General features: G+C 40.8%; 1 protein-coding gene across 8 annotated transcripts in view; it reads right to left on the reverse strand.

Moving 5' to 3' along the window:
• Positions 1–25,731, reverse strand: part of CREBBP (CREB binding protein) — a 676,455-nt gene that overhangs the window by 52,267 nt on the left and 598,457 nt on the right. For all 8 annotated transcript variants that reach the window (XM_033962544.1, XM_033962542.1, XM_033962548.1 and 5 more), the window contains one exon: positions 19,336–19,503. In XM_033962544.1, coding sequence (XP_033818435.1) covers positions 19,336–19,503 — 168 coding nt within the window. The remainder of the gene's footprint in view (positions 1–19,335; positions 19,504–25,731) is intronic.

Here is a 25,731-nt window from a genome sequence, read left to right on the forward strand (position 1 = left end):
CAGAGGACAGCCAAAACCAGTGATTTTAGGATTTGAGGGGCAGGGGAACAAAGCTACAACAAATTACAGTCACAAAAACAACAAATTCAGATATCCCCAATCTGCCCTGTGGGCTACGACAGCCCTACTCATAGACCAGATGCTGGAAAGAAGTGCTGGAACCTGCCTCAGCTCCTCTAAGGGTAGCTCTGCCACCAGGAAAGCTGCCCTTCTGAATCTTTGACTGCCAGTTGGGCAACTGCCGGAATAAGCCTGAACCCCTGGTACCAGGAAGCAAACGTCGTGAGGAGGGGGGAGGAAAATGCAGCCAACACCATGTGCATTCTGAAGAAACACATTTGGGAGTCCATATAGTCTGTGCTAGCACTCCTGATCAAGTAAAGGAGTGAGCAAACAGTAGGGGAAAGCCCCGAAGCTCCACAGTTCAAGCAGGCTGGCTGAGCAAGTCCCCGTATGATCCACCTGTCAGCTGCAGACCAAAGTCTGATCCTCTCACGGGTGCTAGGTAGTCACTGAAGCTGTACTGGAACATGAAGTCTTGCACAAGAACCGCAAAAAACTCACAAACAAACAAAAAAGAAACCCGAGCAGATCAAACCTGCTCAAGCAGGCTTGCTTGCAGAAGAAATAACAGACTAGGGGAAGTAGAGAGCAGAGAGGATGAGGAGGTGTTGAAAACAGCGATCAGTATCTCTTGCAACAGACTCATAGGAGAAGATGGAAGATCCTTGATTCAGCATACCATCCCTATTGCACTGGAAAGGATTCTTTTATATACTGCATATCATTTTGGGTTCACAGTCGTTCGCGCGTGGGACAAAGCCGCGCCGACATTTGAGCCCAGACAATTGGGCACAAGACTCCAGCGCACCGCCGGAAAAGTAAAATTTAAAGAGCTCCGACGAGGGGTGTGAGGGGGAACCCCCTAAGTTTACTTAATAGTGTTTACGCTGCCGTTGGGGGGTTGGAACCCTCCCATTATAGAGGAAACTTAACTTTTTCCTGATTTTTTAGGAAAAAGTTAAGTTTTCTGTATAATGGGGGGGGGGTTGCACCCCCCACAACCCTCCCCAACGGCAGCGCGAACAGTATTAAGTAAAGTGTGTGTGTGAGGTTCCCCCCACACACCCAATCAGAGCTCTTTAAAATTAACTTTTACAGCGGCGCGCTGGACATCACAGCTTCAGGTTTCTACAGTGTAAATGTATTTTATGACAACTACATAGTAAACATAGTAAATGATGACAGATAAAGACCTGAATGGTCCATCCAGTTTGCCCATTAGTTATACTCATTAAAAATACATGATTAAATTAACTTCTCTTTTCTTTGATATTTCTGGGCCATAGACTGTAAAGTCCACCTGGTATTGTTCTAGGTCCCAACTGCTGAGGTTGCCATCCAAGCTAACTCCAGCCTATTCAACCACCCTATTGTTTGCAGGATATCTTCCGTAAAGTCTGGCCAGTAATGTCCTAATGTTCCAAGTTAGTGGAATTCTCACTGATGTCCTCCCCAGCCCATTCTAAACAGAATCACCATATATGGGACACAGACCATACAAGTCTGTCCAATACTGGCCTTAGTTCTTTAATTTGTATCATTCTAGTTAATTTGTATCATTCTAGTTAGACATCCTCTATGTTTATCCCACACTTTTTTGAATTCCGTCACTGTTTTCCTCTCTCTACCACTTCCCTCGGGAGGGCATTCCAGGCATCAACCACCCTCTCCCTAAAAACAAATTTCCTAACATTATTCCTAAATCTTCCTCCTTGCATCCTCAAGTTATACTCTCTAGTTTTACCATTTTTTCTTCTCTGGAAAAGATTTGATTCTGTATTAATAATCTAATCTAATCTAATCTAATCCTTAGGTTTGTATACTGCATCTTCTCCACGTTCGTAATACCTTTCAAAACTGTCTGAACTCAAGAAGGCATGGGATAGGCATGTGGAATCTCTTAGAGAGAGAAAGAGATAATGGTTTCTGTAGATGGGCAGACTAGATGGGCCATTTGGCCTTTATCTACCATCATGTTTCTCTATCATATCTCCCCTGACTCCCCTCTCCTCCAGGGTATACATATTTAGATCTTTCGGTCTCTTCTCATACTTCTTTTGATTCAAACCCCTTATCATTTTTGTCGCTTTCCTCTGGACAGCATCAAGTCTTTTTATATCTTTCGCCAGACTCTGCCTCTAAAACAACATGATACTCCAAGTGTGGCTTCACCAATGACCCATATAAAGGGCATCAACACCTCCCTTCTTCTGCTGGTTACTCCTCTTTCTATACGGCCTAGCATCCTTCTGGCTACAGCCACTGCCTTATCACATGTTGTTTAGATGCCTTTAGATTCTCAGACAGACAATCACCCTAAAGTCCCTCTCCCCATTTGTGCTTGTCAGCCTCTCACCTCCCAGAACATACGGTTCTCTCGGATTTCTACATTCCCAAATGCATCATTTTGCACTTCTCCGCAATTAATTTTAGTTGCCAGATGTTCGACAATTCTAACTTTTGCAGATCCTTTTTTATGTTTTCCACTCCCTCCAGGGTGTCCACTCTTACAAATCTTGGTGTCATCTGCAAAAAGGCTAACCTTATCTTCTAACCCTTCAGCAATGTCGCTCACAAACACATTGAATAGAATTGGTCCCAGCACCAATCCCTTGGACACTCCACTACTCACCTTTCCCTCCTTTGAGTGAATTCCATTAGATACTATCCTCTGACTTTTGTCAATCAACCAGTTTGTAATACAGTTCACCACTTTGGGTCCTAACTTCAGCCCATGGAGTTTACTTAAGGGCCTCCTATGAGGAACCGTGTCAAAGGCTTTACTCAAATCTTAGTAAATTACATCTAGTGCACATCCTTGATCCAATTCTCTGGTTACCCAGTCAAAGAATTCAATCAGATTTGTTTGGCATGATTTACCTTTAGTAATCACATGTTGCCTTGGATCTTGTAATACATTAGATTTTAAGAATTTCACTATCTTTTCCTTCAGCAACGTTTCCATTATTTTTCCAATAACCGAAGTAAGACTGCTTCATCTCTGTGATTACTTTTGTGAAGAGGGACCACATCCGCTCTTCTCCAGTCCCATAGAACCTATTCCGTCTCTAAAGATTTATTGTACAAATCTTTAAGAGGATCCGCCAGGACCTCTCGGAGCTCCCTCAATATCCTGGGATGGACTCGTTCTGTAGTTTTGTCCACCTTCAATTTTTCAAGTTGTTCATAAACGGCACAGTCCACTCCATTCTGTAGTTTTGTCCACTTCAATTTTTCAAGTTGTTCATAAACATTTTCTTCCATAAACGGCACAATCCACTCCATTCTCAGATGTAACTTTGCTAACTAATTACGGTCCTCCTTCAGGTTTTTCTTCCATGAATGCTGAAAGCACAGTTACTTACCATAACAGGTGTTATCCGAGGACAGAAGGCAGATATTCTCACTTATGGGTGACGTCATCCACGGAACCCAGTACGGACAGTTTGACAAATGAACTGTCATGTTAAGTTTGAAAAACTTTGCGACTGCCCGCACTGTGCATGAATGAGTGTGTTTCCGCCCGATGTTAGTTTGTGCCCTTCAGTTCCTTAAGCAAGCTAAGAAGCCAACCAGGGGAGGTGGGTGGGATATGAGAATATCTGCCTGCTGACCCCGGATAACACCTGTTATGATAAGTAACTATGTTTTATCCTAGGACAAGCAGGCAGCATATTCTCACATATGGGACTCCCTAGCTTACTGCAATGGGATGGAAGGAGAGTTGGCCAAATTAAGAGAATAAATTTTGTAAAACTGCTTGACCGAAGTGAGCATCATGTCTGGAAAAGGATTCCAGACAATAGTGAGAAGTAAACATATGCACTGAAGATCAAGAGCTGCTTTGCAGATTTCAGCAACTGAAGTGGAGCGTAAGAATGCAACTGAAGCTGCCATAGTTTGGACCCTATGTGCCATAACATGACCCCTAAGTTGCCTGAGCACAGCAAAAAGAAACACAAGTTGCAAGACATGTGGAAATGGTTCTCTTGGTGACAAGGTTGCCCAGCTTATTTGGGTCAAAGGAGATGACAAGTTGAGGAGACTTTCTGTGAGGCTGAGTCCTTTGTAAATAATAAGCCAAGGCTCATTTGCAGTTTAATGTATGAAGAGCTGTCATGCCAAGATGAGAATGAGGTTTCGGGAAGAAAACTGGTAACACTAAGGATTGATTCATATGAAACTCAGATACAACTTTTGGTAGGAATTTAGGATGAGTGCAAAGAACCACATTATCATGGTGAAAAACTGTGAAAGGTGGGTCGGACAACAATGCTTGAAGCTCACTCACGCACCAAGTAGAAGTGATGGAGATTAAAAATACCACTTTCCAAATGAGGGATTTAAGATGAGCCGACGACATTGGTTCAAATGGAGGATTCATCAGTCTTGAAAGAACATTAAGATTCCAAATTACTGAAGGCAGTTTATGTTGAAAAGACCTTTCATAAATCTGGAGATAAGAGGATGTGCAGTAAGAAATTTATTATCAACTTGAACATGAAAAGCACTGATAGCATTAAGATGAACTCTGACTAAAGTGGTTTTAAAACCTAAGTTGGACAGATGCAGAAGGTATTCCAACAATAAAGAAACAGAAGGATGACGCATGTTGATGATGAAGACCACACCACATAGCATTAAGATGAACTCTGACTAAAGTGGTTTTAAGACCTAAGTTGGACAGATGCAGAAGGTATTCCAACAATAAAGAAACAGAAGGATGAAGCATGTTGATGATGAAGACCACACCACACTGAAAAACGTGTCCACTTCTGTTGATAACATTGTTGTGTGGAAGGTTTTCAGGATGCATTGAAAATGGCTCTGACAGGATCACAGAGATTATTAATTGTTGAAGTCATGCCGAAAGGTACCAAGATGTCAGGTGTAGGGACTGTAGGATGGGATGCAAAAGAGACCCTTGACTCTGAGTGAGAAGAGATGGAATAATCTGCAGAGTTATTGGATCTCTAATGTTGAGTTGAAGTAGAAGAGAGAATCACAGTTGTCTGGGCTACCAAGGAGCTATTAGGATCATGGTGGCTGACTCTTGTTTGAGCTTGACCAGTGTCTTGAGAATAAGAGGAATTGGAAGAAATGCATAGAGGGACTTGTCCATCCAATAGAGGAAAGCATCTGCCTCCATCCAATGAGAGTATTGCCTGGAACAGAATTGAGGCAGTCTATCTAAGGAGTTCCCCACTAAGAAAAAAAATCTGATGCACAACCTTGAAGTGAAGCATTCATTCGTGGCTGAAGAAATCTGCTGAGTTTGTCAGCAAAAGTATTTTGTGCTCCTTGAACATAGACTGCTTTTAGGAATATGTTTCGAGCAATTGCCAAGTTCCAAATCTTCTGGACCTCCAGACAGAGAGTCAGAGAACCCGTGCCTCCTTGTTTATGTAATACATGGCACCCTGATTGTCTGTGTGAACAAGGAGTATGTGATTGGAAATGCAGTGTTGAAATATTTTCAAAGCATTCCAAACCGCCCTGAGCTCCAATTGATTGATATGGAGCTTTTTATCCTGAGACCAGAGACCCTATGTCCGGAGTCCGTCCAGGTGAGCACCCCAGGCATACATTGATGAGTTTGTGGTCAGAACCTTTTGATGAGGAGGTATTTGAAACAGTCCTTTGGAAAAATTTGAGGAATTCATCCACCACTGAAGAGACTGACGCAACGATGATGTGACAGTAATCTTCTGTGAAAATGGATCGAGAGCCTGAGACCATTGAAACACCAGAGACCACTGAGCTGTCTTGAGATGAAGTCTGGTGAAGGAGGTAACATGGAATGTAGAGGCCATGTGACCTAACAGTCTCATCATTTGTTTGGCTGAGATGGATGGAAGATAAGACAAGACTTGATAGTAAAGTTGAATAAAGTTGTCCAGTCTTTGCTGTGGTAGAAATGCCCTGAGTTGTATGGTGCTGAATAGGGCTCCTATGAACTGTAGAGTTTGAGAAGGTTGAAGTTGATATCGAACCCTAAATGTTGGAGAAACAGAATTGTTGACTGAGTTGCTAAGCGTACTCTTTGGGAAGAGGTGTCTTATCAGCCAATTGTCGAGATAGGGGAAAACTTGAAACCCTTGATTTCTTAAAGCCACTGCGACAACCACAAGGCACTTGTTGAACACCCTTGGAGATGAGGCTAGGCAGAAGGGTAAGACCTTGTATTGAAAATATTGATGGGCAATTTGAAATCACAGAAATTATCTGTGAGCTGGATGAATTGTTATGCAAGTATAAGCCTCTTTGAGATCCAGAGAGCATAGCCAATTGTTTTGCTCTAACAGGGATACAGAGTTCCTAGAAACAACATTCAAAACTTTTCTTTTACTAGGAACTTAAGGTGTCAGAGGTAGAGGATTGGTCAAGGACCAATGCTGGTAATAATTTTGCAGGTGACCTCCGATTAGTTGAGGAAGAGGCTGAGATAGAAGAACAGCAGCTATGCTCTCGAGAAACGCATCAAAAAGACTGAGTAGGCTTTTGAGGAGCTGCTGACTGAGGCTTTTAAGAGCATTGTTGTTTCTGCTTTTTTGAGGAGGTTGTCTTGAAACAGGCTGTTTAGCAGTGTAACGCCTCTGATATGAATAAGAAGACTTGGCCGACTTGACCGAAGTATCCCAACTGGTTTCATGCAGCGTTAACTTTTGTGTAGCTGCTTCAATGGAATCCCCAAACAGCTCATTTCCCAAACAAGGAATATTAGCTAATCAATGCTGAAGATTAACATCCATATTAAAGACTCAGCCAAGCCAGGCATCTCATAGCCACAGACATAGTCAATGCTCTAGATGACATCTCAAAAGCATCATAGGCTGACCTTGCTTTATATTGTCTAGCGTGTTTCAGAGTAGATACTATCTGTTGGTATTGTGCAAGGTGGTGTGAAGAATTATACTGATCAAAATCAGGCAATTGATTAATCAAGCTCTTTAAATAACAGGAAAAATAAAAATTGTAATTAAGTATCCTGCTCGCTAGCATAGTATTTTGATGAAGTCCATAAGCAAATTTGTCCAAAGTATGGCCCTCACATCCTGGAAATGCTGAGGCATAAACTTTGGTAGTAGAAGATTTTTTAAGGGTTGACTCTACCACTAATGATTGATGTTGAAGCTATGGTCTGTTAAACCCTGGACAAGAAACAATCCTGTAAAGAGAGTCAAGTTTTCTTGGAGCTACCACAAGCCCCTTCCCCTGTTTAAAAGCAGACTGAAAACCCACCTTTTTGATATAGCTTTCAATACTTAACTCTACGCCTCTGTCCTCCAACCCAGCCTGCTGATTAACTGTTCCACTTAACTGTATCCATGACATCCTGTTTGTCTGTCTTGCTTGTTTAGATTGTAAGCTCTTTCGAGCAGGGACTGTTTTTTTACTCTTTGTGACTCTGTGCAGTGCTGCATGTGTCTGGTAGCGCTATAGAAATAATTAATAGTAGTAATAGTGGTGTTTCCCAATTTTTAAGACGACTCTGTTTGAGAATGCCATGAAGTTGTAACTTAAGGAGTTCTTTAAGAGATTCATCATAATCCAAGGCCTCCAAGTACTCTGCACTATGAGCAGTGTTAGCTTCCAGTTTAACAGGCAGAGCTTTACTTAACTGCCTGATTTATCTGGCGACAAAAAGTCTCTCTGAAGAAGATTTTCTTCTAAGAGTTGAGTTCTGTGGAGACTTTTGTGAGGAAAGACTACAAGACTCAGGAGCAGATAAAGTAGAACATTCTGAGATAGAGCAAAAATCTGAGTCATATAGAAGACTTGAAGATGGAGTGCATTGAGAGTGATACTCATGAGAAGGCTTTCGACGTCTCTGGTACTGATCCTGTGAAGAAGAGGAAGAGGATCGATGCATGCACCTTTTTAGTTTCAGAGCTTGAGATCAACACGATGAATGCCTTGAAGAGGATCGATGATGCTTTGAAGCAGAAGATTGATGCTTCAAGGAAGAACATCGAAGAGAAGATCTGGAACGTTGATGCGAAGAGTGATGACTGGAGGGTGAAAGTTGTTGAGAAGAGTGACAATGCCTCACAGGAGATGATTGATGCTCCACTGTACAGCTGACACTGGTACCTTTAGGCCTCATAACACTATGCTCAAGCTGGGCTGGTACCGAGCTAGTGGATTGCATCATTGGCAGCAGCTGAAACACACTACCAAACTCCCTCTGGAGTAACTCGAGTTGCTCCCAAAATGAAGGCACCGGTACCGAAGGCTGAACAGCTGGTACCAAAGATGCAGCAGGTTTCTTCGGTGTGGGTGATCTTGGCAAGGAAGCATACCTTGAACGTGAGACAACCTGCGAATCTGGGGAGTGGTGGCGTCGTCGTTTGGTCTGCATCAACTTGAGTCAATGCTGTAGAGACCTGTGTCATTGGCCTCTTAGCTGGCTTCCCCAATGCCAGAATGTCTTGTGATGCTGATGTTTTTGGTGTCGAAGTCCGCAAAGTCCTGGCACCATCCATGTTTGCGCCGAAGAATTATTCCCGACAGAAAAAAAGGGTGCAAAAGAATTATTTAATGAATAAATTAAGGTGTTACAGAAGAAAGCAACCAACCTTTGAAAAGTCCAGTAACTAAAACCGTAACTACCATCGAAGCCGCCACTACAGATGGAAGCAGCCTTTGATGGAAAAGTTCTCTTTTTTAAAAATAAAAAAACCCGTCAAAAAAACCCTAAACTGATGTAGTAAAAATGAATATAGAAAATAAGGACACGAAGCGGGAAGGCCATAAAATCTGAACAGAGTTCAGAGAAAAGTGAACTACTTCATTCCGCAGACAATGAAGAACTGAAGGGCTCGAGCTAATGTCGGGTGGGAAGACACTCGCACATGCGCAGTTGCAAAGTTTTTCAAACTTAAAGTGACAGTTCACTTGTCAAACTGTCCGTACTGGGCTCCGTGGATGATGTCACCCATATGTGAGAATATGCTGCCTGCTTGTCCTAGGACAAGGGTAGGGAACTCCAGTCTTCGAGAGCTGTATTCCAGTCGGGTTTTCAGGATTTCCCCAATGAATATGCATTGAAAGCAGTGCATGCAAATAGATCTCATGCATATTCATTGGGGAAATCCTGAAAACTTGACTGGAATACGGCTCTCGAGGACCGGAGTTCCCTACCCCTTTCCTAGGACAACAGAATTATTTGTTTATTTAGCATGTTTGCTTTTTCCTCATCACTCTCCACTTAGTGATTCATACCTTCTTTTAGTTTCGTAATTTCATTTCTTGTCTTCCTCCTTTCACTAATAAACCTGAAAAAATTGTCATCTCCCTTTTTTATATTTCTAGCCATTTGTTTTTCCACTTGTGCTTTCGCCAGACATATCTCTCTCTTGGCTTTCAATTTCATCCGATATTTCTTTCTGAACTCCTTGAGGTTTTTTTAAATATTTTATGAACACCAACTCTTTTGCTTTTATTTTTTCCGCCACTAGTTTGGAGAACCATATCGATTTCCTTTTTCTCTTATTTTTAGTTATTTTCCTCAAATAAATAAATAATGTACCTTTCAACTTGAACCACTGTTTTTCCACTTCCTTTATGTCTTCCTATCCAATCAGATCGCTCTTCAAATACTCCCCCAGGATAAAGTCCAAACGTTTGAAATCCAGGACTTTGATTTTTTTTGTGGCTATCCTCCACTTTGATAGTTATATCAAACCAAATCGTATGATGATTACTACCTCCCAGGTGAGCCCCACTTGGATATTAGAGATACTTTCACCATTTGTGAGTACAGATTCAGTATCGCTTTTTCCCTTGTGGGTTCCATCACCATTTGTCTGAGCAATGCCCCTGGAAAGGCATCCACAATCTCCTTACTTTCCGATTCCGCATACGGAACTTTCCAGTCCACATCAGGCAGGTTGAAATTATCCAGCAACAGTACCTCCCCCCTTTCTTTCCCAACTTTTGTACATTTGTAATCAGATCTTTATCAATTTGCTGTCATTGAGTTGGAGATCTGTAGACAATACCCACGTGGATAGACGTTCCATCTTTTCTTTTCAAAACAATCCATACCACTTCTTCCTTTCCCCAGGCCCTCTGCATTTCAGTCACTTGGATATCTGTCTTTACATAGAGAGCTGCTCCTCCACCTTTTCGACAATCTTTGTCCTTCCTAAAAAGATTATAACTTGGTATGTTGGCGTCTCTTCCATGGGAATCACTGAACCATGTCACTGTGATAGCAACAAATATCTAAGTCTGCCTCTAACACAGGGGTGTCAAACTCAGGCCTGTGGGCCAAATTTGGCCTGCAGTGTAATTAGATTTGGCCATCTATCCTTCCCTCACCTTCAAACAGCATACAGAGGATTGCCGGTGCAGTAGCAATCCTAAATAGGCTGCCGTCGACCTCCGCAGCACGTTCCCTCTGCCATAATCCCTTACGTCAGAAGAGGGGCGGAACTGTGGCAGAGGCAATGTGCTGCGGAGGTAGACGGCAACCTGCTTAGGATTGCTACAGCACTGGCGATCCTCTGCAGGATGTTTGAAGGTAACAGCATGCTAGAAAAAGATGCAGGCCTTTGGGGGGGGGGCGAGGGGGGGCCCTGGTATAGAAGTACAGGGAGGGAGGTAAGGAGGCGGCGGTGGGCCCTGGAGTAGAGGTACACAGAGGAAGGGAAAGAGGGGTCCAAAGAGACGTACATATGCCGGACTGAGGGGGGGGGAAGGAGAAGAAATAATGAGTCTAAAAACAGAGGAGAGGGTGAGAGGTGGTGGACAATGGGATGGAGGGAGGGAAGGGGAGAGAAGTTGGACACAAGGGATGGTGTGGAGGGGGGATAGAGATACTGGATTGGAAGAGAAAGGGAGAGACTGTGGACCCTGGGGTGGTGGGGAAGGAGGGAGAGATGCTGGATGAAAGGCTAGTTGAGAAAAGGAGAGATGATGGATCTGGGGATGGTGGGATCCATCTCTGCAGCTGCGGGGATGGAGACGAAAAAAAGGAAAGATTATGCCAGACCTCCGGGGGAGGGAAGGGAAACGAAAGGGGAGGACAGAGATGGATGGTTAACACAGAGAAAGAAGAAAATGACAAATGGGAATGAGACCCTGGCAAGTGAGTTATCAGAAGACAACCAGAGCCTGGGACCAACATGATCTGAATAATGACCAGACAACAAAAGGTAGAAAAAATAATTTTATTTTCTATTTTGTGATTACAATATGTCAGATTTGAAATGTGTATCCTGCCAGAGCTGGTGTTAGACAGCAAGCGTGAACTAGGATCTAAGAGAGAGAGGAAAAGTCTTTTTTATTTATTTTGTTTATATCACAGAGCCGGCTTGGGGTTGGAGAGGTTGTAACCCTATACTTCTACTAAGACTAAGGGGTCCTTTTATTAAGGTGTGCATTTAGTGCACACTAAATCAGTTAGCATACCTTAATAAAAGAACCCCTAAGTATCTTAATAAAAAATTTGGCCCGTGACTTAGCCTATGTTTTAGATTTCAGTTCCTTATGTGATTGAGTTTGACACCTCTGCTCTAACATCAGGGATTGCAGACCCTGGTTTTTGTTGCTTAGATTGTGAGCGTTTGTGGTCACTGCTTTCCAGCTACTATTCTACAATCTCATTTTTTGTATAGTTTTTAATTTCATCTCATTTCCTATTGCATTGCTAGGAAGTGAACTGCCAATATTTCATTGCTATTATCATCATATCTTGTCTTTTGCTGGGGGTGGTCACCGGAAGTAACCTCCATACATAGGCCACCCACACCTTCTAGTTTAAAGGCTTAGAAACATATTGCCTAAATTTCTCAGCTAGGATGCTTTCTCTTGCCATGGTAAAGTGTAGCCCATCATTGCAATACAGTCTCTTGTTTTTCCTTGTATTGCCCCATCCTCCTATGTACCTAAAGCCTTCTTGATGACACCAGGCTTTGAGTCACTACTGAAGTTCTCAGTATTTTATACTCTTTCCTCTCCCTTTCCATAAGTAGGCAGTACTTCTGAAAAAGTTATAGTCTTTACAAAAGGTTTTAACCCCTGCCCCAGCTCTCAAAAAGCTTTCTGCACTGCAAGTGAGGTACTGTTGGCTAGGTCATTTGTTCCGAGGTAGATAACAATATCAGGGTTCAAGTCCTTTGCTTCTTCCCTAATTATAAACAGTATTTGTCTGGGGTTCCTGGTAGCTGAGAATCCCAGAATGCATTTCACTATTTTGAGTTCCTTGTCCTGTCGTTCCAAGGTTAATTCCTCTGATGATGGAATCCCCTAGTAGTATCCCTAGCAACTGTTATACCTAAAGTAAACATTTTGAAAGAGGGCTGCCAACAGATCTGGTTTTCAAAATATCCACAATGAATATTCATCTGCTTTATCTGCATACCCTGAAAGCCAGATATGTTTGAAATCCGTAAGCACCAGAGTTGATGACTCTAGGCCAGTGGTCCTCAATCAGTCAAGTTACCTAACCAGTAGCAACTGGTGAGAAACAAATGAAAAAAGAACAGAAATAGATTAGATTATAATTTTAGCCATGATAACAATTTGTTTTATATTCCGTAGCATACCTTTCAGTTCTATACGGATAATAAAAAAACTGGTCAGAAACAGAAATTACAACTAATATGAAACTATACATATAAAGGGATTAATGTGAACAAACTTCATCCTCCAATTTCTAAGTCTTATTCAACAAGTATTTCCTAAACAAACATGTCTTAAGCTGATGTCTAAAAGTCTTATAATCAGCATAAATGATAAAACTGAAAATTCCTTGTCCAAGTTAGTACCCTGATAAGAAAACAGCTTTTCCACTTGTTTCAGTCTCTTCTTACTCCTCAGCGAGGGGTAGGCAATTTAGTACACAGTTCTAAAAGATCTAACAGGAGCTGCTAAAATAAAACTTCATTCAAATGCTGCTGCCCCATTCCATACAATACTTTATATAATATAAAGCAAAATTTAAACAAAATTCTTGCCAACATGGGCAGTCAATGGAGTTTAAGATAAAAATGTGAAATACTGTTTCTTTCTGAATGAATACATCAAACATAGAGCTGTTTTCTGAATAGATTTCAGTTGTTTTATCAAATGGCATGGGCAACTAAAATATAGAACATTATAGTAATCTAGTAAACAACAGCAAACCCTGCCTCATTAGCCAAAATTCTTCTTCTTCAAAATATTTGTGAATGCAGAATTATTTGCAAATAGGAACAAATAGTTTTCATATCAGCTGAAACGTTCAAATACTTAAAAGGTATTAACATAGAACAAATTTTTTTCCACAGAAAGGACAATGGTAAAACCTGAGGACATAATTTGAGGTTGAGGGGTGGTAGACTTAAGAGCAATGTTAATGAAATTCTTCTTTACGGAGAGGGTAGTAGATGCTTGGAATGCACTCCCAAGGGAGGTGGTGGAGAGGAAAACGGTGACAGAGTTCAAAAAAGCGTGGGATGAACACAGAGGATCTAGAATCAGAAAACAATAGTAAATATCGAAGAACTAAGGCCAGAACTGGGCAGACTTGACTAGTCTGTGTCCGTATATGGCCATCTGGTTGAGGATGGACTGGGGAGGGCTTCGATGGCTGGGATGATTTAGATGGGCTGGAGTGAGCTTTGATGGAGACTTCAGTAGATGGAATCTAAGCACAGCACCAGGCAGAGGTTTAGATCCTTGCCCAGAAATAGCTAAGAAGAAGAAGAAAAAAATTAAATTGAATCAGTTTGGGCAGACTGGATGGACCATTCAGGTCTTTATCTGCTGTCATCTACTATGTTTATATATCCTGTGGCTGTAGCGAAAGTTTGGCATCTAAAAATATACCCAAAACCTTTATGGTAGATAAAAATTAGTATTCCTTTTAATTTATTGTAATCCCTGACTCAATCATATCAGAGGAGTCAGAAGCAAGAATGAATGTCTTTTCTCTGTATTTTAAGTTTCAATTTACACGTAGACATTCAGCATTCAATAGCATTAATAGTGTTATGAATCACAGCCAATTCTGCAGAAACTGTAGATGAAATTGGAAGAACTGTGATGTCACTTGCATAACTACATGTTTCTCTAACTCATAACCAAGGGAGTGTGTGTATATACTGAATAAAAGTATGAAAAGGGGGGCGACCTGCAGACCACTGCATGGATTATGGGAAGGGTCTGCTGCTAAGACCCTTACCACAAAATGACTCAAACCTCACATGAATGCTGTTCCTTAGATATGAATTTATTTATAAAGTCAATAACAGCATACAAGATAGAATATAAAATGACGGCATTCAGTGCCCAGTAGAAAGTAAAATCTACACCTGCAGGGTGCAGAATTACCCGTCTACTACCTACTTCTCTATTGCAAGCAGTTCATATACTTTCTAGCCTTGCGTTACAATCTATTAAACATGTTCTGATTGGCAGAAGTCATTAGCATAATTAATCAGTCATTAATCAATTGGCTATAGCTATCTATTTCTTCTAAATGGCCATGCCCTTTATTGACGTCTAAGCCAGTGGTTCCCAACCCTGTCCTGGAGGAACACCAGGCCAATTGGGTTTTCAGGCTAGCCCTAATGAATATGCATGAAGCAAATTTGCATGCCTATCACTTCCATCATATGCAAATCTCTCTCATGCATATTCATTAGGGCTAGCCTGAAAACCCGATTGGCCTGGTGTTCCTCCAGGACAGGGTTGGGAATCACTGGTCTAAGCAACTAGCATTTATGTATTATCATTGCAGCAATTAGCATTGACGTATGTTATTATCAGACTTAGGGTGATGGTCATAAACCACCTAACTTTATCTAGGCCCAACACACTTCTTATCTGGGCCTTTCCAGAAATCATCTGTGCATGACTTATGCCCCTTCCCAGAATGGCCCACACCCTATCCTGGTTCCGCAGAAAATTGACTGATTAGGATAGAATTCTGACACTGCAGATATGCATGCAGTACAACTCTGTTGTGATGAAACATGCTACATGGTAGTTCATTTACTAGGACCTGGAACTCACTGACCCTGTAAGCTGAAGTGATCACTACAAAAAACATGAACTTCCAGATCACATACTTCAGATGACAGGAATCAAGTGACTCAAAGGGAGCTTTCATCAACTGGGTAAGGACAAAATCCCATGACCTGGTGGGGGCTTGATGGGAAAATAGCAAACCCTTCATGAAGCAAACAAAGTAGAGATGGGTTTACACTTTACACACGGTATGTTCCAACTGCACTAAGGTGAGAACCCTTACAGAGCTGGTAGAATGCAGAAGGTATTCAAGATGTTTTTGTGCAGCATATGAAAAAAGATCTAGGGTCTTGCCATCACACCAGAGAGCAAATCTCTTCCACTTGAAACTGTATGACCTCCTAGTCATATTTCTCCTGAATGCAAGGAGGATCTGAGAAACACCCTCCAGCAGATTCAAAGAGTTAACCTTTAGCCTCTCAACATCCAAACCATGACAGCCAGAGACTAGAGGTTAGGATGCAAGAGGAACCCCTTATCTGAGTGAAGAGGGTCAGAAAGCATTCTAATCTCCACAGATCTTCAGAGCCTAACTCCAGAAGTAGAGGGAATTTTATCTGTCACAGCAGTATGGTGCGATGATCAGTGAGGAGCATGGTTTCTTGGTCCTGCTCGAGTCACAGGAGGGTTTTTGCTATGATAGATGTTGGGAAATACAGAAGAGAAAGACATCTGAGGTTAGGCTGCTGTGCAATCTGTTCTGGAACAGAAGTGAAGGGCTTTGGTGTTGTGGTGAGAGGAAAAGATCTGCTGAGAGGTGCCTACTCTCAAACTTGCTTCTGTGCAAATTCTATGTTCAGGGACCACTTGTGTTGCTCCAAAGGCACTTGGTGTTGCCACATGATCCTGCTTAGTCTGTTCACCAGACATTTGTTCTTCCCAAATGGGTAGGTGGCTCTGAGATCCATGCCTTGAGAGATGGATTATTTCCACATCCTGACTGCTTTCTGGTACAGGAGCTATGACCGACCTAGTCCCATATGATACTGAAGGATAGGAAGACATGCTCATGCATCAAGTGCTTCCAAACACTTCTAGAAAAGAACACTGGGGCTCCATCAGTACTCCACCCATTAGTAAGAATATTCTCATCCTGCTTGTCCTCAGATAAAAAAAAAAAAAAAAAAATCACAATCTAAAACTTGTGTATTTAATGGAGTTTTACATTTATCCTACTGTACAATGGATATAGTAAAATTAAAAAAAAAAATTTAAAACCAGCTTATTAAGAAGCTGTTACTGACTTCTGAAGCTAACAGCAGAATCTGGATTACCCACAGATCTCAGTATTCTAGTACCCCAGTGCATAAGTACTTTTGGGGAACTCTACACTATGAGAATAAATGTAGGATGAAAGAAATGATTTATGTTTATTTAGTAAATTGTTCTCTTAGAGATGTAGTCCATCTTGAAAACAAATATTACTTCTCCATTCCAGTATTCTGAAATGTTGCAGCCTATATTTAACAGAATTTTGTGCATTTTGTGATGTAGAAAATAAAATAAACATTTAATTTCAAAAAGAGATGGTGCATACTGTCATCCAGCATCAGAAACTCAACCAGGTTCAGTTAGCATATAAAAACATAAGAATAGCCTTACTCGGTCAGACCAATGGTCCATCAAGCCCAGTAGCCCGTTCTCACGGTGGCCAATCCAGGTCACTAGTACCTGGTCAAAACCCAAGGTGTACCAGTACAGGGCAAGCAGTGACTTCCCCCGTGTCTTTCTCAATAACAGACTATGGACTTTTCCTCCAGGAACTTGTCCAAACCTTTCTTAAAACCAGCTATACTATCCGCTCTTACCACATCCTCTGGCAACGCGTTCCAGAGCTTAACTATTCTCTGAGTGAAAAAAATTTCCTCACATTGTTTTAAAAAGTATTTCCCTGTAACTTCATCAAGTGTCCCCTAGTCTCTGTAATTTTTGATGGAATGAAAAAAATCGATCCACTTGTACCCATTCTACTCCACTCAGGATTTTGTAGACATCAATCATATCTCCCCTCAGACGTCTTTTTTCCAAGCTGAAGAGCCCTAACCGTTTTAGTCTTTCCTCATACAAGAGGAGTTCCATCCCCTTTACCATCTTGGTCGCTCTTCTTTGAACCTTTTCCAGTGCCACTATATCTTTCTTGAGATAAGGAGACCAGAATTGAATGCAATGCTCCAGATGAGGTCGCACCATGGAGCGATACAGGGGCATTATAACATTCTTAGTCTTGTTAACTATCCCTTTTTTAAAAAAATAATTCCTAACATCTTATTTGCTTTTTTGGCTGCCGCCGCACATTAGGCAGAAAATTTCATCATATTGTCTACAATGACACCCAGATCCTTTTCTTGGGCGCTAATCGCCAAGGTGGACCCTAGCATCTGGTATCTGTGATTCAGGTTATTCTTCCCAATGTGCATCACTTTGCATTTGTCCACTTTAAATTTTATCTGCCATTTGGATGCCCAGTCGGGTCCGCCTGCAATTTTTCACAATCCGCATGCGTTTTAAGAACTTTGAACAGTTTACTGTCATCTGCAAATTTAATCACCTCACTCGTCCTTCCAATTTCCAGATCATTTATAAATAAGTTAAATAGCACTGGTTCCAGTACAGACCCCTGCGGCACTCCACTGTTTACTCTCCTCCATTGAGAAAAATTACCATTTAATTACCATTTCTATCCGATAACCAATTCCTAATCCACAACTGAACTTTGCCACCTATCCCATGTCACTTTAATTTTCTCAGGAGCCTCTCGTTAAGAACTTTATCAAAAGCTTTCTGAAAATCTAGATCAGGGGTAGGGAACTCTGGTCCTCGAGAGCTGTATTCCAGTCGGGTTTTCAAGATTTCCCCAATGATTATGCATTGAAAGCAGTGCATGCAAATAGATCTCATGCATATTCATTGGGGAAATCCTGAAAACCCGACTGGAATATGGCTCTCGAGGACCGGAGTTCCCTACCCCTGATCTAGATATACTATATCAACCGGGTCACCTTTATCCACATGTTTATTCATACCTTCAAAGAAGTCAAGCAAATTTGTGAGGCAAGATCTCTCTCAGCTGAACCCATGCATGACTCCGTCTCATTAAATCATGTTCGTCTAGGTGTTCCACAATTTTATTTTTAAAAATCGTTTCTACCATTTTGCCCAGCACCAAAGTAAGGCTTACCGGTCTATAATTTCCTGGATCTCTCCTGAAGCCCTTTTTAAAAATGGGCATAACATTGGCCACCCTCCAATCTTCAGGTACTTAGACAATTTTAGTGACAGGTTACATCACTAACAGCAGGTCAGCAATTTCATTTTTTAGTTCTTTAATTACCCATCTGGTCATGGTGATTTATCACTTTTAACTTGTCGATTTGGCTCAGTACATCTTCCAGATTCACCGAGATTTCTTTCAGTTCCTCCGTATCATCACCCTTGAAAACCATTTCCGGTTCAGGTAGATCTCTTACATCTTCTTCCGTAAAGACCGAAGCAAAGAATTCATTCAATCTTTCCGCTATGGCCTTATCCTCCCTGAGCGCCCCTTTCGCTCCTTGATCATCCAACAGTCCCACAGATTCCCTCACAGGTTTTCTGCTTCTGATGTACCTAAAAAAATTGCTATGAGTTTTTGCCTCTTTTACAAGTTTCTCTTCATATTCTTTCTTAGCTGTCTTTATCAATGCTTTGCATTTAACTTGCTAGTGCTTCTGTTTCTTCATTCGGATCTTTTTTCCATTCTTTAAAGGATGTGTTTTTTTGGCTCCGATAGCCTCTTTCACTTCACCATTTAACCACGCCGGCTCTCATTTCCTCTTCTTTCAGTCTCTCATTACCATACAAGTGCCAAAATAGTAATTAGGGTACATTGACATCATTATTTCTGTAGGGTACTTCAGTTATTGTATTATAAGGATTATGTTTACTGGGTTAGTTCTTTCTCTCTTTATGACATAAAGGCCTGAAATAAACTTAACAGCAGCTCCATAGTTACTAAAAAAAAGATGTATGAAATAATATGTAACAAGTATTTCTTTAAATATTTTTGAACAGCATTAAGAGAACTTAAAGTAAATGCCCCAAAATCTCATAAAACAGATTTAATCCCATGGAAATACTGCATTTATATGGAATATAAAGCTCAAGAAAAAAATTTCAAACTGTGGTAAGACAACCTCATCATTGTGTTACTACAAATTCCAATGTTCTAACTTGAGCTTTGATCTCAATTGCTGTATGATGTCTCCTACCTACCTCAGTAGTCTCACAAGCTGCTGTATTTTCCTCTTTCTTCCTTTCCTCCTCTTCTTGCTCAAGCTCCTTTATGCTTTCTTCCAGCACATTAGGCCAGAAATCCCCTTCAAAGTAAGGCAGCTCCTTGGCACTTGTTAGTCTGTCCTCGGTTGCTTGTTTGAAGATGTCCTATAGGGGTAACAAGAAAAATTGAGAAAGAAAAATATGGACTGGTAATATGGTTCAATGGCAGTACTGTGTATTGTTAAATGGGAGAGCTAGATTTGATGCTAGTCTGCCATTTACTCTTTAGTCCATCTGCAGCTACTGAAGAGCCACCAGAGGCACCTATAACTACTAGGGATGGACTAAGAATCTTACCCATAGCATAATGTTGATAATTTAAGCTCATTCAAGGAGCACATATATGTATGTACCAAGTTCTGCTAGGAACAGTGGTCAATAGCAATGATCAGTAGCCACTGATGAAAGGTGGGATAGACCAGTGTGAATTTGAAAATATTTGCATAAAAAAGCCAGTGTTTGTCAATCTTTCAAATAGCACATAACTCAAACTTCAGAAAATGTGTATTTGTACCCCTAGCAGGCAGGATAAACCTAGTGCCATGCAAGGTGAGGTATGCCTTTTTTTTTTTTACTTTTGTTTTGAAGGAAGGGGTAACCAACTTATGAAAGAAAGGAACAGAGAAGCAAAATGAAAGAAAACACTCAGTGGCCTAAATATAACATTTTCTGCCCTCTATATAATCATCATTAATGTTTGGTGGTTTTTTTTTTTTTTTTTTAAATAAAGGGCCGGAGGTCCCAATCTAACATTTCTGGTCACTTACATAATAAAAATGGGCTCAGTAACCCAAACACACCAAATTAAGTCCTCTCAAATCCCATAAAAATACCACCACCAGTTCTCCCTCCTCCCAATCTATTTTTGTACTCTGCAGCACAGTGGTAAGCATCATCTTTCTTCCTCTCCCCTTGTTCCCAAAGTCTTCTTTGCTCTGTATCTTCCCAGTTCTTTTCCCCTCTACCCCCAGCATGTTGTGACCAGTAGTTTTCTCTTCTTCACCACTTTCTACTTTCCTCCTGCCTGCTACCCCCTTGTCCTGCAGCTTACTCTCTTCCCGCACACACCAACATAATTATCTTTCTATTGATCCTCCTCTTTCTGCATTGAAACCATTTAGCTTCCCCCCCTTTACATTTTTCTTCTCCCTATTTAGCATTCCTTCCCTCTCTCCTGACCAGCATTCTCTACCTGAACACTGGTCCATCTCTTTCTTTCCCCTTTCCTACCAATTCTAACTGTAGCTAGCAGTTTTCCATTTGCTATATTTCTCTTCACGCTGTACACCATCCCTTCTCTCTTTCACTATATGACCCCCTAGCCCTTATCCTTTCTGCCCCCCTCAACTCCATCCCTCTTCTGTCTCAACTACCTCTTCTCCTAGTTTTCGCTTGACCATACAAATACTTATTTCTCACCTGTGTCCTGTCTCTTACCCCAAAACCTCCCCAACACATAGGGAAACACAGAAAAGACTTTTAGCAAAAGGGTGGAAGAGGACTCACAAGGTGGTAGGATGGGTGCAAATTAGGCTTTAATTAGGAGAAAAAGGTGGAGGAAGGAGGGCTCAAGCAGGCCAGATTCAATTTTGCCTTCAGCAGCAGAAGGGAAACACCTTGCAGGAAGTCTGCAACAAAAGTAGGCACAAAACAGTAGCTGCAAGTGCTCTCACAGGAAGTTGCTGTGAGCACATATGGAATTGTTGTTCCTCCTCCTGCACATATTTTCCCTGTCCCGTATCAGATATGTCTGCTTTCTCAGATTGGCTACTCAATGCAGCTTACCAGAAGGTAAAGGACAACAGGTGTAGTGGGAAATGCCAGAACATACCTCATTCTCATGGCATGTGCACCATAGGTTGATAAAACCTGTGTTACATGGCAAGAGAAGAAATGAAGATAAATCTCACAGCACTGAGTGGGACATAGTAGAAAATTCCATCCTCCAGTCTAGAAGCCTCTGTGCTAAAGTGGCTAGGGCTCCTCAACTTGGAGAAGAGAGGGGAGATATATGATACAGGTCTATAAAATACTGAGTTCAATGGAATGGGTAGACGTGAATCACTTGTTTACTCTTTCCAAAAATATTACCGTAGTACTAGGGGGCATGTAGTGAAACTATAAAGTAGTAAATTTAAAACAAACCAGATAAAATATTTCTTCACTCAGCATGTAATTAAACCTTGGAATCTGTTGCCAGAAAATGTGACAAAAGTAGTTAGTTTAGCAGCATTAAAAAAAGAGTTTGGATAATTTTCCAAAAGAAAAGTCCATAAGCCATTATTAAAGATGGAAAAGGGGAAAATATGCTGATTATTTCTAGGATAAGCAGCATAAAATTTGTTTTACATTAGTGACTTTTATTCCACCATTACCTTGATCTTTGGGATTTTGCCAAGTACTTGTGACCTGGATTGGCTACTGTTGGAAACAGGATACTGGGCTTGATGGACCTTTGGTCTGTCCCAGTATGGCAATGTTACCAAAGGGAACTAAATCATTACTGTAATTTAAAGTTGTTTTATCTGTGATAATAATGGGATGTAAGGATATTGGGGGAGGGGGTATATAGCGAGGAGGGGGTATCAGGGGCCCCTTCAATTTCTGCTCTGGGTCCCAGCATGTCTAAAACCAGCTCTGATTTTATTGCAGGTAATCAATCAGGATTCATCATAGGGTGTCAAAAATTAAAAAACAAAAACACAACAGATAATACACACTGAATTTTTAATTTAATGCTATTAGTGTTAGTAGAAGCAGAGGTGGCCTTTGTTCAACTCCTTGCAACATCGCAGGCTTTATCTTGATTATCTCAAGACACTGAATGTTTGAATGTTTTGAACTCACAGCCACCAAATGATGAATAATTTTAATAAATATACATACCGGAACAATCTCCAATAGATATCTTATTACTACATATTCCGGGTAAGACTAACTTTTATTGCCTCAGCCCCACCACTCCACCACTATTAAAAGTTTTTAGGGTGAAGAATTACGTGGGATCTCATCATCAGCCATAAATATATATATTTCATTTCAATCTCACAATAAATACTTAAATATATATTAATGTTTTTTAGTAGTAATAATAGTGCTTAAAAGATTTATACATAAATAAATTTGTTTTAAATATTATATATAGCCACTTATCTTAGCAGCTGGCTTTGGCCTGGAAGGATCAGACCCAACATGTTTCACACAGCATGTTTTGAACAGCATTGGTAGATGACTTACACCAGTGTATGCATTTAGTTATGTTAAATTTCTATTATTTTCCACAATAAAGTACAAACATTAAAGGTTCATTTAATAAAATACTGCTAGATTTTTTGCATAAATTGTTTTTTTATCATTATTTGATGACAGGAGAGCAGATAACGTAGCTGGTTTTAAAAAAGGTTTGGACAAGTTTCTGGAGAAAAAGTCCATAGTCTGTTATTGAGAGAGACATGGGGAACGCCACTGCTTACCCTGGATCGGTAGCATGGAATATTGCTACTCTCTGGGTTTTGGCCAGGTACTAGTGACCTGGATTGGCCACCATGAGAACGGGCAACTGGGCTTGATGGACCATTGGTCTGACCCAATTGTACTGCACAGCAGAACACAGCACTTGTTTCGATCTTCACTCTGGACTCTTCGTGACTACAATCAATTCTGTTTAATCAACTACCTGTTTTGACTGGACCCTTGAAAAAGGCTTGCTAGCTAAAACGCGGCCTACGTTGGGTCATGGTAGTCTTTTATATGTTTGATGTGGTCTACTTTTATCATTGTCCAAAGATATCTTTTAAGAAATAAAGAAGTCAAAAACATTGTGTTCCTCCAGAATTTGTTTTCTTTTGGGAGTAATAATATCATACAAACAGAACAAAAAACTCCCACCAGAAATGTTTAGAACTACCAAACACACTAGCTGCTAGGGCAGTGCTGCTTTCATAGCAAAATGAAAGAAGAAGCCTCAGTTATATAGGTGGGGGTAACCCTCACCACCATTCATCCATCATAGGCAGAAAAAAAAACCAACAACAACTTTTGTTGCTATAAGTAGGCACCCTCTGCAAAATATATTTATGTTTGGTTTTAAAACAAGAGGAACAAAAATGTAGGACATGAAATTATGAAGTGAAAAGAGTTTATACATGGAAGAAAAAAACCACAGGAAGTAGTGGCACATTTAATCAGTCTGGGGCAAGTGGTTCTAAAAAGGTAGCATTTTTCGAATAATGGACAATCCTCTAGTGATGACAGGAGAGTGGCTTTTTTAGGCCAGAGTGGCAGAGGAAGAAAAAGAACACCTCGAAGAGGGGTGCAGACCAGGTCCCAGATGCAGCAACCCATGGGATAGCACAGGCAGAAGTGGTGAATCCGACTACCTATCCTTTAACTCTTATTGAAAGTGCTGCACTGTCTATGGTCTTTCATTTGTTAATATGCATAGGAATGATCAATTCCATACATAAACAGAAATTGAGAGGTTCTGCAGAACCCTACATCTTAAAAGTTTCTTTTGCGGTTAAGGGTGCAGATTCAGAGTGTCCTGTGAGTACTACCCCTTTTCAAAATACATTCTACATGGATCCCTTCTGTGCCTTCTGATCCTCTGTTAGTGGCTTTTAAATATTTAGTTTTGCGCGACTTATTAAAAATTGAGCAGCAACCAGAAAAATTGAGACATAATCTGACTGAACAAGAACATTTAGCATTATTGAATCTCCAGAAGCGCACTGATCTGGTGATTAGATGCACCGACAAAGGTGGTGCGATAGTAGTGCAATCTAAGGTAGATTATGTACAGGAAATCTGTACACAACTTGATGTTCTGACAGACTATGTGTGCCTAGATGCAGATCCAACTCAGTTACAGATCAAGATTAAGGCTCTGATTGAACTAGGGCTTGAGAAGAAATATTTGACATCTATGGAAGGGAAGTTCTTGTATGTTGTTAACCCTAGATGTCCGGTGTTATATATTCTTCCGAAGATCCACAAGATGCTTGACTACCCCCTGGCAGGACCATCGTGTCAGGGAAGGGGTCTCTGTTAGAGCCCCTATCTGATTTTTGTGGACTACTTCCTCCAGCCTTTTGTAAAGCAGTCTTTTTTATACATCAAGGATACCGCTGAATTTCTGCGCAAAGTTATGAACATTTCCTTTTTGGCTAATTCCCAGGTCTGGATGGTCACTATGGACGTATATACTTACTAGTAGGGAGGAAATCACTAGAACTCTGTGATGAAAATAATATTATTCTTTATTACATCACAGCTCTTTTTAAATTTTCAGCTTATATATTAAAAGCAAACGCTTGTTCTATACAACAATATATTGATTCAGTTTCCAATAACGCTGGAACAGTTCATATGATTAGATGGTCAGTCATATTGTCTTCTTCAAGCTCCAGCCATCCAATACAAAATGGTGGAACAAATACAGACAGTCAATAGCAGCGTTAATAGCAGCGTTAATGGATTGTGCAAATAGTGCAAACAAAAAATGTAATGTGCAAAAGTGCTGTTAAAAGTGCCTTGTGCTTTTTACTTCAATGCCTGGCCCCCCGACCCAGGTTTCGTGTTTTTCATCAGGAGGGGTCTAGGTTAAAGCAAACTAACATTAAAACCTTTACAAAATTAAAACAAATACACACATACTCTTGTAACTGAATCTATCCAAGCCTATATCAAATTTCAAACTCATCTTCTATCATTATAAGGCTAATCAATGTACCTTCTCAGGCAAGCTAAATCGGGGAACGACACCGGAAGAGGAACTGGCTGAAGCTACCCAAGCTCCCGGATTAAATACATGCGCACTCACTAACGCACCCACCTGGACAAAACCCAACAATTAGAACAACGGAAATGATGTTACACCCGAGGACACCACACATACACTTATATATTTAACCACTCGATTTCTGAATTTAAACCGTTAGGAGATAACATATTCCAATTATAAATGAATCGTTGTTCTTTCTGTAATAAAAGTTTACAGATATCTCCTTCATATTGATCAATATGTATAAGCACTGTGTATCTCAGATCTAACAATGAGTGATCCTCCCTCAACCAGTGATCCACTAGGGGGGCGGATTCTCTGCCCCTTCGGATATTGCTGAGATGTTCAACAATACGTGTTTTAATTTTCCTACTGGTTTGTCCAATGTACAACAAACCGCAGGGGCAGATCACGCAATACACAACTCCCTGGGAATCACGGTTGGTGCCCGTAGTGAGATCAAATTTCTTCCCCTGTAATTTTGGAATAGATATAAAGGGTTGACACCTTATGTAACCACAAGTGCTGCAATGACCGCAAGGTTTATGAGC

The sequence above is a fragment of the Geotrypetes seraphini genome, chromosome 11 (assembly GCF_902459505.1).
Source record: "Geotrypetes seraphini chromosome 11, aGeoSer1.1, whole genome shotgun sequence".
Taxonomy (NCBI): Eukaryota; Metazoa; Chordata; class Amphibia; order Gymnophiona; family Dermophiidae; genus Geotrypetes; species Geotrypetes seraphini.